This window comes from Equus przewalskii, chromosome 19 (genome assembly GCF_037783145.1).
Source record: "Equus przewalskii isolate Varuska chromosome 19, EquPr2, whole genome shotgun sequence".
NCBI lineage: Eukaryota > Metazoa > Chordata > Mammalia > Perissodactyla > Equidae > Equus > Equus przewalskii.
In genome coordinates, this window is record NC_091849.1 from 1,243,265 (window position 1) to 1,263,129 (window position 19,865).

A 19,865-nucleotide genomic window follows, 5' to 3' on the forward strand; every position below is an offset into this window, starting at 1 on the left:
TGTTGTAAACTGTGTCACCCCCACAACTGTTCTTACACAATTTACATGTGACTTTTTTCGTTTTTATGTTTCTAATTATACCTTTTTATTTTTTGTATGCTCTTTCCTAGTAATTCCATTTTTATTGTATGACTTTAAAATTTTTTTCTAGTCACTGAGTTTTTCGAGGTATAATTACATAGAGTGAATGCACAGATCTTAAGTGTACAATTTGATAGAAGTATGTACCTATGTAGCTACTACCACAATCACGATACAGAACATTTCCAAGGCCCTTCACAGATCCCCCATGCCGCCTCTCAGCAATCCCCACCACCCTTAAATGGAATCCTCTATTACATACTTGGCTCTTTTCACTTAAGCATGATGTTTCTGAGATCTATCTACATTGCTGGGTATCAGTAATAATAAGGACGAGTAGTACCCCATTGTACAGATACTGTTGCACCGTACGAATATACTACAATTTCTCCTCTGGATGGATATTTAGGTTGTGTCCAGTTTTTGGCTACTACAAATAAAGCTGCAATGACCATATTCTACAAGTCCCTCTGCGCACTTGTTTTTCATTTCTCTTGGGAAAACGCCAAGCAGTGGAACTGGTGGGTCATGGGCAGACCGATGTTTCACTTTGTAAGAAGCTGTTTCCAAAGCGGCTGCACTATCTTGCAGGCTCCCCAGCAGCGTACAAGAGTCCTAGTTGCTCCACAGCCTTGTCAACATGTAGTATTGTCAGTCTCTTTAATTTTAGCTATTCAAAAAGGTGTGAAGTAGTATATCACTGTGGTTTTACTTCATCCCCCTGATGACAAATAATGTTGGGCTCTTTTGACTTGTTATTGGCCATATGCGCATCTGCTTTTGTGAAATGCTTGTTGATACATTTATCCACTTGTTCCAACACATCTGTTGAGGAGACTTCCTCATGGAAATGTCTTGGTGTCTTTGTCAAAAGTCAACGGATTAGGAACATGTGTGTTTCTTTTTATATTTTCTATCTGTTTCATGGGTCTATTTGTCTATCCTTATGCTAATACCACACTACCTTTATTGCAGTAGCTTTAAAAAGTCTGTAAACCAAGTGGTATGAGTGTACCAACTTTCCTTTTCTTTTTCCAGATTGCTTTAGCTATTTAAGGTCTTCACTTTTTCTAAATAAATTTTAAAATCCTCTTGCAATTTCTACAAAGAGTCTGTTGAGGTTTCGATCGGTAATATACTGCATGTGTGGATCAATTTTGGAGAAATGATTTCTTAAAAATATTGAGACTTCCAATAGAAAAACATAGCATATCTCTGCATTTATTTTGGTTTTCTTAATTTCATTCAGCAGTGACTTCCAGTTTTCACTGAAGAGGTCTTAAACATTTTTTGTTCAATTTATTCCTAATTGTGTATATGTTCTGATGCTATTGTAAATGGAATATTTTAAAGTTTATTTTCCTTTTATTTGCTGCATATTTTTGTATTTTAAATACAACTGATTTTTGTATTGTGTATCTTGAGATCTTAATAAATGCACTTATTCATTATAGCAGTTTTGTAGATTCCTTAGGGTTTTATACATAAATAATGATACCGTCTTGGAATGAAAACTTCCGTTTTGTTTTCTTTTTCAATCTTTCTTTCTTTTTCTTGCTTTATTCTAAGAGCTAGGACCTCCAGTGCAATGCTGAATAGAAATGGTGAGAGCTGCCATCCTTGCCTCCTTTCTGATCTTAGAGGAAAGCATTCCACATTTCATCATCATATATTAGCTGTAGAATTTTTGTTGATCTTTTTATCAGGTTTTAGGAAGTTTCCTTCTATTCTAGTTGGCTGAGAGTTTTTATCATGAATGGATGTTTAATTTTAAGTGCTTCCTCTGCATCTCTGAGATGACTATATGTTTTTCTTTTTCAGGCTGTTCAGATAGTGATAGATTTTTAAGTGTTCCACTAACTGTGCATGCCTGAGAGAAATGCTACTTGGTCATAATGTATGAGCAGTCCATTGTACAGATAATATTTCCTTATTTGACTTGATAAAAAAAACACTGTTAAAATTTTCTTCCCTAATGTTCATGAGGGATATGCCTGTAATTTTCTTTCCTTGTAATGCCCTCATCAGATTTTTAGTTTGGGGTTATGTGGGCTTCATAAAATGAGACGACATATTTTTTTCCTCCTACATTTTCTGATAAAGTGTGTGTAAAACTGGTATTATTTCTTCCTTAAATGTTTCATAGAATTTACTAGTAAAAGCATCTGGACTTCCAGTTTTCTACAAAGAAAGGTTTCTGATTGTGAATTCAATTTAATAAACTATAGGAATTTTTCTCACATCAAACAATTGATTATATTTTTAAAAAGTTAAAAACCAAAAAAACAAAGCTTGCCTTTTATATTGACCTACACAGTCCCCGTCTCCAGCAATGCAAGTTTTCTTCCTTACATGCAAGTTTCCTACCGTTACTCTCTTGGCCTGCGTTCCTCGCAGCCCAGGCCTGTGGCTCTCTGCCACAGCAGCATCTGTCACCGGGTGCTGCAGACTGCAGAGCCCTGGGGGAAAGCTACCCGACAGGCAGACCTCGGCCAACAGAGGCTCCCTCCTTCACAGGGCAAAGCGTCCCCTCCAGTTTCCGGTCATCTTTGACTCCAATGCTTCAAACAGTTGTTTTCCAGATTCTGTGCAGAGCTGACAATTTTTAACTGTGGAGGAGTTAGCCTGATATAAGTTCTTCTACCATTCCTAGAAACCAGAATTCCTCTGAAGTTCACATTTTTGGTTCTGTGGTGGTACTAACCAATAAAGCATGTAGTTTGTCATTGATGTTAGGGTACTTCCATCACAGGCTTACACAAAAGCACTGTAGAGTGGGCCGGCCTGGTGGTGCAGTAGTTAAGTGCACACGTTCTGCTTCGGCAGCCCAGGGTTCACCGGTTTGGATGCTGGGTGGGGACATGGCACCGCCTGGCAAGCCATGCTGTGGCAGGCATCCTACATATAAAGTAGAGGAAGATGGGCAGGGATGTTAGCTCAAGGCCAGTCTTCCTCAGCAAAAAGAGGAGGATTGGCAGCAGATATTAGCTCAGGGCTAATCTTCCTCAGAAAAAAAAAAGCACTGTAGAAACTTTCTAAGTACAATTTAAGTGTACGACAATGCTAGATGAGCCAGCTTTACTAGGTTTTTCTTCATAAATTTGGCTAAAGTAGTTTCTATTCCTCCATATTCAAATGGCTAATAAAATGTTAAGTACTGTTAAAAAAAATCCTCTTGCAATAACTAGAGACTTCCCTCTACCCTGACATTAAGACACTCTGGCTATAATTATTTCAGCAATGATGATTCCAAAAGAGTACCAGGAAAAACTGTCAAACGACTTGCTAAAATCTAGATTTCCTGCGAGTGTCAGTTCTCTGACTACCAAGTCAAGTGCGTGTCTATGAAGAAAATAAGTTAGTGTTGTATGCTCCTTTTTTCCACAAGTGTACTGACTCCACTGATAGTTTTTCTTCCTTTTGTAAAGATATAAATTTCCTTTTAAAGAGAAAAGTGTATGATCCTCCCAAATATTCAAACAACACAAAATTTTAAAGTAGAAAAATTAAAGTTTTCTAGAACTCTACTTCCTGGCCCTTGTCAAGATCTATTTATACATGACCAATTGTACAGACTGCAAGTGATATATTGGTTTTAAAATAAAAATGAGAGAATAATGAACGCTTTTTTCTACCAAATATAAGGACAATATCTGTGTGTGTGCCTAAGTGTATGTGTATCCATCTCATTCATTATAAAGGATGCACAGTATCTAATCAGATACACCATTAATTTATTTAACCCATTAACTAATGAGCATTTATGTTGTTTTTTAGACTGCTTATATAAAACAACGCTTCAATAAACATCACTATACATATTTCTTTGCTTACTTGTCTAATATTTTCCTAAGACAAATTCTTAGAATTTTTAAGCAGATTATACACACACATATATGCACACACACACACACACACGTGTATGTGTCTGTGTATAGCTGTGCTAATTTACACTCCTAGAAAGACGGTGGGATAGTTTGTTTCTCAGTAATTTTGCCAAAAAAGCAGGTATTATCAAGCTTTTTAACATTTGTCGATCTGGAGAGTTTTTTGAAAACGACAACTTAATGCTATTTTAATTTGCATTCCTTTGACTTCTGACGAGTTTTACTATCTTTTCGTGTTTTTATTAGTCATTTTTGTGAATTTCACGATTCGTGCCTATTCTTCTACAAGGGCATCTGCCTTTGTCTTACTAGACTTTTAATGGAGGTGATTCACTCTTTGTCTGACATCACAGCACAGTTCTCTTAGATACGGGCTGCCTAGATTTGAACTCTGAACTCCAGCTCCACCACTTCCTAGTTATGCGACCTCAGGCAATTTACTTACCCTGTGCTATGCTCAATGGCTCCATCTTTAAATGAGGATAAAAATATCACTTATTTCTTGAGGTGCTGTTATGAAGGTTAAATCAGATAATCTATGTAAAGCCCCCTGCCTGGCACATAGTATATACTCAATAAATGCTAACCTCATTACTATACAGATACATAGTAACATATGTATGTGTGTGTATAACAACTTAGGTTATATCAGTAATATATATATGTGTGTGTATAAACGCATACATACATGCAACATTTACAACTTACTATTTTATAAAGGCCCACAAACATGTTAATGATTCATTTTCTCAAATAGCAACATTAAGCTTTGAGGTCTGTGGTTTTCCATTTTCTGTAAATCAGATAAAAGATATTATTTTCCTTACCTCCATTCTTCTAACATCTCTCATTCTCTAGAAATGCTAAACTGGCCTCAGCTTTGAATTATTTAAAGTTACAAGATGCAAGAGATAAGCTAATTATGCATTCACTCTTACAGAGTTCAGATGGTGAAAATTTCTGAAAGATAAATTCTGAAAGTAGAGATCTTAAAATAAAATCGAAATTCTCTTGAGTAGAATAAACAGACTTAAGAAGAGCTGTGCATTTGCCTCATCTCCATTATTAAATTTACGTTTTCTCTTTCTTCATCTTGTTTGAATATGCTACCTGGCACACTGCACCGACAATACACATCTCATAACCCCTGCAAACTGATGAAACTGAGCACTATGGGGCCTCTGATCAGACATAGTGTCGATATATGGGAAATTATTCTGCTCTGGATCATACGTATCACATATAAGCAATCAACTCTTTATGCTACTGTATTTTTAGGATGGTACTACACTGATTCATGTCACAAATGACATAAATGTCTTCCCTTCCCCTTATAATTTCAATGACTACTATTAATATAATAGCATTCTGAATTAAAAATCAGTTAAATACTATACCTATATAAAAATGGTTGTTTAAATTCACTTATTAAATATCTCTAAGAAATATATATAAATTTATATACCTTTTAGATAGGAAAAATAGTTAAAACCAATATTTAAGTGAAAATTTAAAGAAAGATAATTTTTCTTATCGCATATATTTTAAAGATGTGAACTTCCATGTGTACTTGTAAATGGAGACCAACCATATGCTTAACTTAGCTGACATTTACCAAAGGCAAACACTCAGAGCTCTTAATGACCGTGGATGACAGAACAATTAAGCAGTTAAGTGACTCAGAACTAACCAGAATGCTGTCTCCTGACACAGACACAAATAAAGAGGCGACAACAATTCAAATACCCAACTGTCAGGCAACAGCACAGCTACGGCTCTAACGGGTCTCTCTTCTCGAATCATGAAATTAATCAACTGGATTTTTCTTATTACTACATACAGCATTGGAAACTAAATTTATTGCTAACTACAGCAATAAGTAATCAGTTATCTATGTGATTTGCAAAATTCAGTCTTTGGAGATGAAAACCCTGAAGATAATACTGAAGTTACTAATTAAAATTATATTGGAAGATTAATAGTCAAACTCTTTTGGCTGTTCACTTTACATGAAGTCTCAAGTCAACTTTAAACAAACTAAATGTCACTATATGACTATGCAGGACAGAGGCTCAGTCAGTGATCACAAAATCAAAACTACACCAAGAACGGAACTACACACAGTTTATAAAAGTGAAACGAACACTGACAATTTCTATGTGTTTTTGGAATCTGAGAAAGAGTAAATTGCTGACACTGTAGTGCCATGTGCTGTCTGCTCATGGAAGGACGTTCATCTTAAAAAAAAAAAAAAAAAAAAGAATAGCTAGGTAAAAAGCCATACCACTTAATGTCACATGGCCAGCAGAATCTTAATTTTGTATAAAAAAATTATCCAGAGGCCACAAACCATTATTACTCACATCAATGGCTTGTACAAGTTCAATTTCATGGCTGAGAAAATATGAAGATAAGAGAGAAAGGTGTTGGGTACCTTAAATAAAGGAGGCCCTGGAAACCCGCTCCCCTGTTCTAACCGTGATCGCCAACAGACTGGATCGGCCCTTGCCCACCCTTTGCTCTCTCGTGTGTCCTCGCGTCACCCTGGTCCCAGGATCCACCACAGCATAACAGCAGGCAGCAGTCGCGGCCTCTGAAGCACTGCAAACTGACCGTGGCCCTTCAGGGAGGACAGCACCTTCTTCATTTCTTTTCTAAAGACACCCCTTTAAGAATGATGAGAAAGGCCTGTATTCTCCCCCACCAGGAATCCTGTCATCGCTGCTGGTCTTCAGCATGCACTAGACTCCTGACTGCTGGTAGGAAAAGCCGCAGGTCTGAGAGCTGTGGGCAAAGAGAGCAGAGCCCTCCTCCGAATCAGTCACGAGTAAACGATGTTTCTCAGCAACAACCAGAGCTTGGAAGGATACAGATATGAGCACCAGTTTGTGGAGACCGAAGCTTGGGGACCAAATCTTATTTGTTGTAGTAATCATCAGAAGTACAGGAAACCTGGAGGGGCTGTGTCATGACTTTTCCTATTCTTACAGAAACATCACAAGTAATTTAATAACCTGAACATATAACAAATAACTTCAGAATAATGTCACTGCTACAGCAATGTTCAAAACGTGCTAATCACTGAAGAAAGTATTAATTTTAGCAAAATTCATTTAAACCATCACTGAGCAACACATTTTTTCTTGCATGGTGATGCCACATAAAACTGCTGATATGTTGGATATACTTGATACTTACATTTTAATTCAAACGCAATTGTTCAAAACTTAGGGAGTGCACAAAGTTCCCATCCATATGAGCATTCACAGGAAACAAGAAAATGAGTACTAAAATGGTCCCCTGTTTTTTTTTGTTTTTTGTTTTTTGTTTTTTTTTTGCTGAGGAAGATTGGCCCTGAGCTAACATCTGTGCCAATCTTCTTCCACCTTGTATGTGGAATGCTGCCACAGCATGGTTGAGTGCTGTGTAGGTCTGTGCCTGGGATCCGAACCCACAAACTCTGCGTGGCTGAAGCAGAGTGTGCAAACTCAACCACTGCGCCACTAGGCCAGCCCCTAAAAGGCTCTTTTAATTCAATTCAACAAAATGAAAATCCACTGTGTAGTATTTATTAAAAAGTGAATGAGAAGAATAACGGAAACTAGAACATTGTATGATTTACTTTCCTATTGAGAACAATCACTGCAAAACCATACAGCAAACACTTGGAAGACAACACACTGAGGAGTGACCTGCAGGCTCAGCGAGACTGTACACTGGTAAACCACCACCTTCACTCACTCAACAAACATACACGGAGCATCTTCTGTCTGCAGACCTGTGCTAAACATGGAGTGCAGACAGGAAGAAGACAGCCCTGCACTAAGGAGGCCCAGCACGGCAGAGGAGACTGGCAGACAGATGATGACGGCACCTACACACAAGGGCATCACGAGGAACAGAAAGCCGCTGCTGGGGCAGCAAGGACGAGGGATCCCAACCTGACCTGGAGGAGCGCACGGTGGGCAGGGAAAGCTTCCCAGAAGAGGCCGTGCCTAAGAACCAGAAGAGAGCAGGAGAGGGGCAGACACGGGCTCTCAGACCTGAAGTGGTCTTGGCTGCCTGCTGCCCAGCAGCTGGAGGAGAAGCACACGGGAGGCGAGGGACAGCCATGAGCAAGCGCAGACGTTAGCAACGCCTGAGAAGTTCAGGGTTCAGCCTGAGGGAGAAGGGGTCACCCTGAAGGGTTTTACGTAGGAGACTGACAGATCCAATTTATATTTTAGAAAGATAAGCTTTTCAAAAAGGCAGAGGTGGGCTTAAAACGGGCAAGAATGGGTGCTGGACTAAGAGCAGACACTTGCATGTCGTGGTAAGAAACGATGGGAAATGACCAGGGACAGAAGCCGGGACGGGACTTGCGACTGTCTGACGGCACAGGAGGGGCAGGGGAGTCTTGGTGGACGCCTCCACCCTTCGACAGCAGCAGGAAGAGCCGATGCGGAGATGGTGAGAAAAGGAAGACGACCAATGACGAGTTTGCTTTTGGACTTGCTCAGCTGCAGAGGCCTCGGGAATGTGCCAGCAGAGGCAACTACTGGGAAGGTAGATAAAAAGAATGGAAGCTCAGAGGAGAGAGATGAGGCTGCAGACACAGATGCGGGAGGCACCACTCTGCCTTACACGAGTGGATGAAATCACTCCAAGAAAGTCTGAGGAAAGACTCGCAACAACAGAGGAAGACAGGGTCCTGGGGAACCAGCAGTACAAGGCTATGCAAAAGGAAAGAAGCCGACCCATGAAGGAAACTGAGGGCCACCAACTAGTTAGTGGGATCAGGGACGCCGCAGAAAGAGCCTGGGGAGGTGAGTCCAACAGTGGGAGTGCTGCAGCAACACGAAGGACAAGGAGACACACATCTCCAGCAGCTCCAACCAGAGCCCCAGAGGCAGCTTCATAAGAACAGTCTCAGTGGGAGGTGGGGGTGTGGACGGACTTCAGGGGACCAGAGAAGACGGATGGGACCAGTATGGAATCTTTAAGGGATGACACAGACACTTCTTTTAATAGTTGGGTTGTAAAGAGAAGAGTGATGGGGAGATACTGAGGGGGCTGTGATTGACAGTTGGGTGAACGTGGCTGCTGGCTTAGTGCCTAATGTCCTAGGTCCTCCCTTTACCTCTCAAGATATAATAAATGATTTGGTCATCTTATGACAGTTGAAATGCGGGCTTTAACAACAAACCTAAGTGACCATTATATGCTGGCAGTGAGCCAGATGTAATAGGGACACGAATGACGGAAACAGTCTTTGCGAGGAGCTTAAAACTTAGGATGTGTGTGTGTGTGCACATGCGTGTATGTGTGCATGCATGTGTGTGTGTGTGCATGTACACGTGTTCATGGCCTGCAGGAGAACAATTCCGTTACTTCTGAATACGTGGGACTGGCAAACCATTTCCAGAGAAGTCTAGTAAAGCAAGGCTCAGGTCTTCTTTTCCCATGAGATCATTTATATTCGTTAGAGACAAGGGGAGGTGACTCAGAGAGAAAAAGGGTCACTGCATGCACCCCTCCGGGCCATCTCGGATGAAATGTGGAGGCGGCACCACGGGAAGAAGCAGTGATCAGGGTGGTCTGCAGAGCTCGGCCTCCCTGGTCTAGTCCTCCTCAGATGGGAGAAAGGCCAGGGCGGTGACACCATCATTGCTCAGACCTGTGGCACAGATCTAAGAGAGGCTGGGGACAGCTCACCAGCAAAGGGCTAAGGAACCTGCTGGATGGGTGACATCTGAGTAGTGCATACTGTTACCTGGAGCAGAAAATGAACAGATTTTATTGAAACCCTCTTCTGATATCTGTGCCTTGGAATTCTGACCCTTTCAGTCACTGCTCTATAACAAGACTTAAATAATCTGAAGTCTGGGAATGTAAAAGGAATCTTCTCACATCTTTGTTTAAAAATTACCCTAAAACAGGGGAATAGAAAACAGATACAAGAAATATAAATATTATGTACATCTACTAAAGATTCGTAAGAGGTTAAAAGGTGTAACAGGGGTTCAGAGAACAAGACGATCCTGTCAGGGTGATGAAGGAAAAAGCTCCTCTCAGAGGAGAACTGGAACAGGCACAGGCCAGCCAGACATGTGACCAGCAGTGAGGACACTGGCAGAGGCACCCATGGGAGCTACAGGGGGTCATCCATGCGGTTACTGAGCAAACGTCTCCTGACCAGGCACTGCGTACCAGGCAGTCAGCTAGATACTGGAGATACAGAACTGAGAAGGCCAGATTTTCTGTTTATTTGTGAATTTGCAAATTTGTGACGAACTCTTGTGGAGCATTTCTCACCTGAACCGAACACGGATAAACAAGGATATCACTCCTAGTCTAAATGTTCACGTTTCTCTACAGGAATCCCTGCTGTAGATGTAACATAATACACAGTACATGCACTCTGTTATCTTTCTAAAACCCCAAAATATAGAAATTCCAAAAGTCATGTGGGCCCAAGAGTTCTGAAAGGAGATTGTAGAGAAAAGTTCCAGAGGCTGTTGACCAACGATCTTGGTAATGAGAATTTGTTGTTGAAAGTCGTGTCTGCTCACTCAGTCACAGACCATGCTTACCACAGAAGGCCGAGTTCACCACCAACCTGGTGAGAACCAATCCGCTAACTACAACCTCATGGAGTTAGCTTTACTAAGCTCAACCGGGATAAAGGCCAGTGCTGAACCACATGTACAGCATTCTCCCTTGTCAATAATTATTTTACAATTAAAATATGAGTAATTTCCACAGGTTAAATCTAAAATTCCAAGCCTATTCTCCATTGGCTGTGTCATTTCTTCAGGTTGGATGGCTGGTGTGATGATACTGAGATTGAGACCTTGAATGACAAGAGGGAGTCAGCCCTATGACAGTAAGGGACAATTACTGTTTAATCAAAGAAAAAACAGTCTCGAAGAGGCCCTAAGGTGGAAGGATTTGGAAAGTCTAGGCAACAAAAAGGCCCCCTGTGCTGGAGTCAGCTGGAGAGAGGCTGGGGTGCAATGGGCAGGGACAGGGGCACCCGGCAGATTTTACTCTAAGTTTAATGGGAAGACATTGCAAGCATTTTAAGCAAGATACTAATAGGATCTGACGAAAACTTTAAAAGGATATATCTGGAATATGAACTGTGATACTGTTTCGACACAATAAAGCATATGTATAGCGAAGTAATGGAGTTTAAGGGAAAAAGATCAATTACGGCCAACTGGAGGTAGAAGGCCTCATCTGACTATAACTGTGATTTCAGAAAATTAAATAACTGGTCACATAAAAATATTTAATGATTCTGGTTTTTAGTTTAGACTTTTGGAATCACTATATTGTTACTACCTAATGAGATCACTATACAATAAAGATTAAATGGTTTCTTAAGGAAGAAACCATTTTATCACCATCTAACAAAACCATCACACAACAAAAACAAACGGTGATTAAAGTACTTAATCAAAACAATGAAGATTAACTCAAATCTGTTAACAATTCACCAGCATGTCTACATACGTATATACCCAAACAGAACCTGTGTCTAATGTGAACACGACCGTTTCTGGGTAAGACTACTTCTATATAAAAATGCTAATAGGCAGATTGGTTTTATGTATTCCACACTACTTCTTACAAAGAAACACAGTATTTGATTCAGCAAGCAATAGTTATTTTTAAAATATATATTACAAAGTGATTTAAGTGACTTTCACTTGATATTACAAAAATAATACTGGTACTATGTCTGTCATCCTTCTGTGGCTCAATTTTCTTTGCTAAATTACTATAATCATCTTACTCCTACACATACTGTTGCTATCCTTTACCTTCTCAGCATCAATAATTAGGTGTCATATAAAAGTGACTAGATTCCCTAAGTAAATTTCTTTTATGATGGTCACAAGGGCGTTGCATAAAACTGTCACTTTCAGTTAGTCTGATATATCTACGCAACAAAGGAATGTCAGTGGAAGTAAGTATGCATTACTAAAATGGTCAAATATTATAAGGTGTAATCAATTATTCTCTGGAATTTAAGAATAACTTTAAGCCATTAAGTATTAATAATAAAAGTATACTAAATTCCAAGTTATCAAAAAATGAGTTTAAGCTAATAAAAAGCTAAAATCTCATCCTTCAGTAAACATGAGAAAAAACGTGAATAAGAAGAAAAGCATTTTAAGCATATGCTAATCGATAAAAGCACGTCCACATTTACTACTCTAGAAGCATCAGACTTCTTTCCAAGAACGTGAGCGACCTGAGACCACTTACCCGTTGGAGGCAGGCAGTCTTTCCAATCAAAATAGCCTGCATAAATGCCAGGTTCTAAGGAGCCGACGATGGGGTCTGCTTTCAACTCAATGTAATTTTCAAAGAGTCTTTGGTCTAATTCTTTCAGTGAGGCCATGCTAACCTAAAACACACAATAAAGACTAATTGTGAGCTGTCTATTTGAGGATGAAGGAAAAAGCAAAATAATGTAAATAACAAATACTTCAGTATATTTTAAAAGCATTTACATTTTCCTACAAAAAACCATGATTTTTATTTAATTTATTTTTCAGTAATAAAGAGCCCTCTCAGCATAGCTATTTAACAGGATAAGAATTAATCTCCATGTATGGACTATACGTCGTCTTCACAGAAAGTTCAGCCCACGTGACCTGTGACTTCCCGCTGTCAGCGGGAGCTGAGCAGGGTGAACAGGTGAGCAACAGTCCTGAAAGTCTGTGCTCGGTCTCCTTGGCATACGAGAGGCCAGGAAGTCGCAGAGTGCTGCAGAGAGTCCTAAGTTTGGGAGGGTATGAGAAGTCTGGGGACTCAGGAGTCTCTGCAGCAGCCTGGTATCCACCAACCTCCAACACTAGACCCGAGCGCCTGCAAGCTGACAACGGAAACAAGGACACAGCTAAGGCAGCCTGGCAGCGATAAACAGGGGTAACTGCCAACCTCCAACACCAGACGTTAGCGCCTACAAGCTGACGATGGAAACAAGCACACAGCTAAGGCAGCCTGGCAGTGATAAACAGGGGTAACCGCCAACCTCCAACACAAGACCTGAGCGCCTGCAAGCTGACGACGGAAACAAGCACACAGCTAAGGCAGCCTGGCAGCGAGAAACGGGGATATCCACCCGTCAAGCAGTGAAATTCAGCTGCGTGGGAGACAAGTAACAACTTCAACTTAGAAAAATAATGAAAACCTTAAAGGAGATTAAAGTACAATACAAAATCAGACTTCATGGAGCTAAAACACATGATTTCCAAAGCTAACAACTGAGTAGATCAACTGAAAGAACTACTGGTCACTACTGAGACTGAAATTAAGTGCAATAAGTACTTCAGAGCACACAGCGAAAATGTAAAGAGATGGAAATTATGAAGGAAGTGACTTAGAAGATAGATCTAGGAGCTCTAACATGCCAAACACGGAAATTCAAGTAGAGAAATATGAATGGTTCAGAAGAGGTAATAATTTAACAAGCAGCAGCAGAACAAATACCTAGGTCTAAATAAAGACTGAGTCTCTGATTTGAATAGGCTCGCTTAGTTCCAGGCTAGACTGATGAGATACTGCACACATCTAGGCAAAAACTGTTAAACTTCCAAATTTCTAAATAGTAAAAAGAGAGAGAAAATCTTTTAAGCTGCTGGCTGAGTGCCAACTAAGTTTCTAATCAACTGATTCCATGACCAGCAACTCTAGTTGCAGGCATCGAGCCGTGCTAAGAGGGCACACATGTCTGTGGTAAGACTCCCACAGCAACTTTGCTCATAAACCCAGCACTGGGAACAACCCATTGTCCACTACCACGAGAATGACTAAACAAAATGTGGTATCCAAACTCAGCAATAAAAGAAGATAAATTACTGACAGAAATGTAAACTGGATAAATCTCAAAAATCATTAAGCTGGAGCAAAAGCCACCAGACACAAAAGACTACAAACTGCATGGTCTCATTTTACATGAGGTTCAAGAACAGGCAAAGCTCATCTCTGCTGACAGAACAGTGCTGAGAGGGTGCCTACTGACTGCGATGGGGCATGAGGGAAATGTTTTATATCTTGATCTGGATGGTGGACGCTGGGATGTATTTACGTGTAAAAAGTCACACATCTGTACACTAAAGATTTGTGTGATTTACTGTACAAATTATCCCTCAATTTTCTAAAAAAACGTTGAAAATAAATGGATGAGGAGATAGATACTAGGCAAGTGAAACAAAAAAAGAAAGGAGTACTATTGTGTGACAAGGCAGGATTAAGGCCTTCAGCACTCGCCTCATAAATTCTGTTGTAAGAATTTAAAAAGATAAGTTGTGAAACTTGTGCAGCACATTTAAAGTACACAAATGCTAGCAGCTATTATTATTATTTCAATACCCTATTTTCACTAATGTCCTGTTCACACTGGCCAATGAAAACTGCATGTTCAAAGAATACGGCTGTTAAGGAAGCAGAGAAAGAGTGCTTAAGGAGACTGAAAAAGGCTCACAGAGACGTGACGCCTGAGGGCACGCTATCCTTTTTGGCCAGATGTCTCTAATAAAAACAGGGCACCTTTTCTAAGGAAAAAAAAGCAGGAGGGTGTGTGGGGGGGATGCTAATTCAATATTATGTAACCAGAAATAGAAGTATTCACATATTAAATTCCTGCATACTAGAAACAGGGAGCACCTTTTAAAGTACTTCAAACAGTTGGTAAAAACTTACAGAAATACAGAATATATTAGAAGGCAGCATTTCAGATGTAGGGGCAAATAAGACTTGTGATAGTCTACCATGATAGTTTTTCATGTTCTGCTGTCATTGGCCTGACTTGTATGACAGCAAGTGCTCATGATGGACAGGTCCTGGAAAACAAACACCTGCTAAGCAGATGACACATTTCCTCGATTTCCACACAGTGTCTTCAACTTACTCAAAATAGTAAAAAAGTAAAATCATTACATTATATCGTTTTATTTTAATATTTCTAATTTACCATTTTAAAAACTTTCCAGTAAAAATGCTTTTTAAAAAGTATGTTTCTGAGAAAGAAAAAAATAACAGGAAAAAACCCTATTATTTTCATTTCAAAGATGACAGAAAGAGTACATTAAACTGAGCCATCTCTATAGAAATAAACTCATCAAACTACAATTGGAACATCTATGTAAGTGAATTCACATTACTAGGTTCAGGCAAATTAATATATTTTTTAAATTTTTTATAAATGGATGGCTGGACAGATGGCAAACCGACATTCCTTTATGTTATTGAACCATAACTTGTCAAATGTGGACAAAACAAATGCCAGTAAATAATTAATTTTAAAAAAACCTCTTAATCCCTAGTAGAGATGGCACTATTTAAAAAAAAGAACTGAGGACAAACAGGACATACTGAAGGGTGATACCTTCTACCATAATTCTAACCTGATGACTTACTGCTAATCTTTAGTATTCCCCAAACTTCTCTTTTTCTGTGAATTTTTAATAGTCAAGTTAACCACCTCACATCCCATTAACGAGGCTTCACTTGATTGCTCCAACCTCCTTCTCCTTAGTAGGGACAGTCTTTCATTTGATGATAGACTATTTGATTTGTCCACCCACACAGAACGATCCGAGGGGCACCGGAAGGAACTTCACTGCTGCCACCTCCTCACTGATGTGTAAAATTGTACCATTCCAAACTAAGCTTAATCATCTCCTTTCACCTAGCAACAAAAACCAAGAGGAGTTTCTAGAAGCGAAATACAACTGAAATAAAATGTCAACAGACAGCAAATTTCAGCAAGATTAGACACAACTGAAGAAACTGTGAATGAGAAGAGAGAACTAAAGAAATTATTCCTAAGCATTACAGAGAATTAAAGATGAGGGGAAAAACGTGAGAGAAAAACGTAAGAGACATGGAGAACAGAGTGAGAAAGTCTAACATAATATATCCAATTGGAGATCTTGAAAGAGAGAAAAGAGTGAATAATGGAAGAACAAATTTGAAGAGCTAATAGATAAGAATTTTCCGTAACTGATTAAAAGTATGAGAGTCAGGGAAAAAAGCAAAAAAAAAAAAAAAAATCATACCAAGAGACACATCATAGTGGAACCACAGAATATTAGAGACAAAAGAAAATATCTAAAAGTAGCCAGAGAGGCTTTAATACATCTTTCTCAGTAATCAACAGATTAAAGACCAAGACAAACAAAAGAAATGGAAATAGAAGGTTGAACAACATAATTCACAAACTTGATCTTATAGACATATATGGAGCATGGTATTCAAAACTGAAGGACATAATCTTTTCAAGCAAGGTAGAATATTTCAGAAAACTCACTTCCAACGAAGTTAATTACATGATATTTCATTGACCGCAGAACACTGAGCTTAAAAATCTCTAACAAAGAGAAAACTAACTCCCAATCTGGAAACTAACTGCTCCTCTAACTTGAAAATTTAAAATCACACTTCTATATATCTTGTGTGCCAAAGAAAAACACACAATTAAAATTAGCAAATACAAAAGTGAATCACAACTAATATATCATATATTAACATGTAGAAACACAGCTTAAAACATAGAGGGAAATTCATAGCCTTAAATATTCATATTAAAAAGGCAGAAAAGTTTGGAACAAATGAGCTATGTAAATAAAACACTTAAGCTAAGAGCCCAAATTACTGCATGAGAAAACAGGATACAGAGAGAGATCACTAAAGCCAAAAGTTCGTTCTTAAAAAGACTCTGGCAAGACTGATCAAGAAAAAAAGAATGAAAATATTAACCACGCAATATTAAGTATAAAAGGGGGTCGCAATCTCAGATGCCGTTGAGATTGAAATAATAACATGAAACTATTATAAACAACTTTATGCCAATAAATTTGCAAATTTAGACAAAATGGACAAGATCCAAGAAAAACACAGATGACCAAAACTAGCAAGAAGAAACAGAAAACATGAATGGTTCTTTAATCATTAAAGAAATTTAACCAGTCATTAAAAATTGTCTCACTAAGGGGGCTGGCCCCGTGGCCGAGTGGTTAAGTTCGTGCGCTCCGATGCAGGCGGCCCAGTGTTTCGTTGGTTCGAATCCTGGGTGCGGACATGGCACTGCTCATCAGACCACGCTGAGGCAGCATCCCACATGCCACAACTAGAAGGACCCACAACGAAATATACAACTATGTACCGGGGGGCTTTGGGGAGAAAAAAATAAAATCTTTAAAAAAAAAAAAAAAAAAATTGTCTCACTAAGGAAATACTGGGCCTAGAAGGTTTTACGACAAAAGAGTTCTTCTAAATATTCAAAGAACCAATCATTCTAATCTTATACAAACTCTTTCAGAGGAAGAAAAAAGGGAGATACTCTCTAATTTATTTTACAAACTAGCATAACCTACATGAATAAATCTCAAAAACAGTATTGAGTAGGAAAGGCAAGTCATAGAAAAACGTATGCCATATAATCCCATTTATGCTATCTAAAAGTCAAAAACAGGTAATACTAAACAATGCATTGTTTAGAAACCACAGAATGCAGAAGTGGCTCTGTAGGGAGGAGAGCGATGCAAATGAGCAGAGTCCTGGTCACAATGCTCCATGTCTTCAGTTTGGTGGTGGGTGCACATGTATTCATTTTATTATTCTTATATTACATCTACATAAGACATATCCTTCCGTAGGGATAAAATATTTAATATAAAAATATTTGAAAAGAACTTACAATCTAGAAAAGAAGTATATCAATATTAAACTAATCATAATGTAATGTGTTAAAATGCTATCCTAGTGGTATGAACAAAGCATCATCGGAAGAAAGAAGAGGATTTGATTCATTTTGCACTTTAAGAGAATGGATGAGGAAAGGCCATTAAGGCTTTCTACAGCATGAGACATCTGTATCTGAGATGGGCTTTGAAGGATGATCAAGATTTTGTCAATCAAGACTGAGGAAAAGGCATTCCAGACAGATAGTACAACACAAGCCAAAGGTACATGTTCTCACAACAGAGCTGGTAAGCTGATGCTGAATGGATGAGTGAGCAGACAGATCATATGAAATGTTCAAGGACAGATGAGTGGCGAGATGACAGTGTACCGGCGTAGGGAGATGATTGCCTTGAGAGAAAAAGGTAAGAGGGGCCAGAACACTGCACCGAATCAACCTAAGGAGTTTAGGTTTTATTCTTCAGGCAATGAGGAGCAGTGATACGTGGAAAGGAAGAAGAACAATGTAATCAGGTCTGTATTTTTGAAAGCCTATCCTGGAAGTCCATGCACTACGAGCTAAGAGAGTGAAAAAATTTAAGAGATTAAGCAAAGCATTTGGGAGGCAGGTTCCTGCAACAGCACAACAGTCAGTGACGAAAAGGGGCTGAGTGTGGACAGGTAGAGCAAATCAGAGAGATGCAGATGGATTCAGAAGATGGTTCAGGGGTTGAACTGAGAAGACAGCATAAACTGTCCTGTGGGATGGAGTCAAGAACAAGTTCCAAGTGCCTAGCTTGCTGACTCAATGACTATTGACTAAGATAGAAAACATACAGAGAAGCTGCTCTGAAGGAGGAAAAAAGATGGTTTTGGTTTGGGCGCTTTGATCTGAAATCCCAGTGGAAACTTCTAGTTAAGATGTCTGGTAGGAAATAGGATTGAAGCCTCGGAATGACATGCAGGTTAAAGAGAAAGATGTTGGGAAACCCAGGCATCAATGATAAACGAATGGCGGGAGCAGATGAGATCCTAAGGAAAGCGTGTACAGCGTGAAGAAGAAACAACGCAAGCCCAGGCCCAGAGGAGAGGAGCAGTCTGCGGGCGGCGGAAGACAGCTATCTGAGTGGTTGGATTTTATCTGCTCAGGTTCAAGGGTTTTGGTTTAGGAACTTCACATCCTATCCAACCGGTGAACCAATGGTTTTACTTACTTATTTCTTAGACCTCCCCAACTTCCCAAAGAGACTTTAGTACCTTTCTCTCATCTCTGAAACAACATCTTCTACGTGAAATCATATCCTTCCTCGCGTTGGGAAAGCTTTTCTGAATTACTTTCTGTATTAGGGAAGCAATACTTTACCTTATAAATTACAAGGTCCTTGAGTCCTTGCTACTGTACTCTCTATGTCTGTTTCTTTTTTCTTTCCCATTTATACAAGGAACTTGAGGCACTTAAATAGGGTCAAAAATTAAGTTCAGTATTTGTAGGCAGGGACACATCTGACTAAATATAATTCCAACTGATAAGATCTTAAACTCCAAAATAAATTAATTTACAATGAATTTATTATATAAAAATAGCCTCTAAACAAAATTTAGCTAACTTATATGATAAAAAGATGGGGAAAATAAAACAAATATAAAGAGATAAAACAGCAAGGACAAAAAGATATAGTCGTTCACATCTATGAATTCAAACGATTTCAAACAAAATTTAAGAATTATATACAATTAAGCTAAAAATAATCAAATAGGTAAAATAAGGTACATATGGTTCAAATGACTCAAAAATCTTTAAAATTGATTGCTGTATGTAAAAGATCTTCCCTGGATATATATATAAAAAAAGAAGTTGCTTTCTTCCCACCCCCATGTTGGAATTTCTAAAAGAGATTTAGGGGCTTAAAATAAAAATCTCTCATCAAGAAGCTAATGCCAGACTTGTTGAATGATTACAGTCCCAAGTCTTTCAACAATCTGCAATTAGACAAACTCTAAATTAGATGTTTGCTTTTTAAAGACTGGGACAGGCTAAAAAAAGCAATTTATATATGTACAAAAATTCCTTGGAATTATATAATTACAGCTACCACAATAAAATTATATGCTAATGTATATTAACCACACAGCTCTTGTTTTCCCTTCTCAAAGGTCTCAAAAAATTAATGACTTGTGGCAAAACTCTGTATTTCCTTCACCCTTCAAGTACTTTTA

At 38.9% G+C, this 19,865-nt stretch overlaps 1 protein-coding gene across 37 annotated transcripts in view; it reads right to left on the minus strand.

The window, feature by feature from the left end:
* The window catches only part of EXOC2 (exocyst complex component 2), a 212,947-nt gene that overhangs the window by 38,515 nt on the left and 154,567 nt on the right, over nucleotides 1-19,865 (minus strand). For all 37 annotated transcript variants that reach the window (XM_070583938.1, XM_070583949.1, XM_070583937.1 and 34 more), the window contains one exon: nucleotides 12,225-12,366. In XM_070583938.1, coding sequence (XP_070440039.1) covers nucleotides 12,225-12,366 — 142 coding nt within the window. The remainder of the gene's footprint in view (nucleotides 1-12,224; nucleotides 12,367-19,865) is intronic.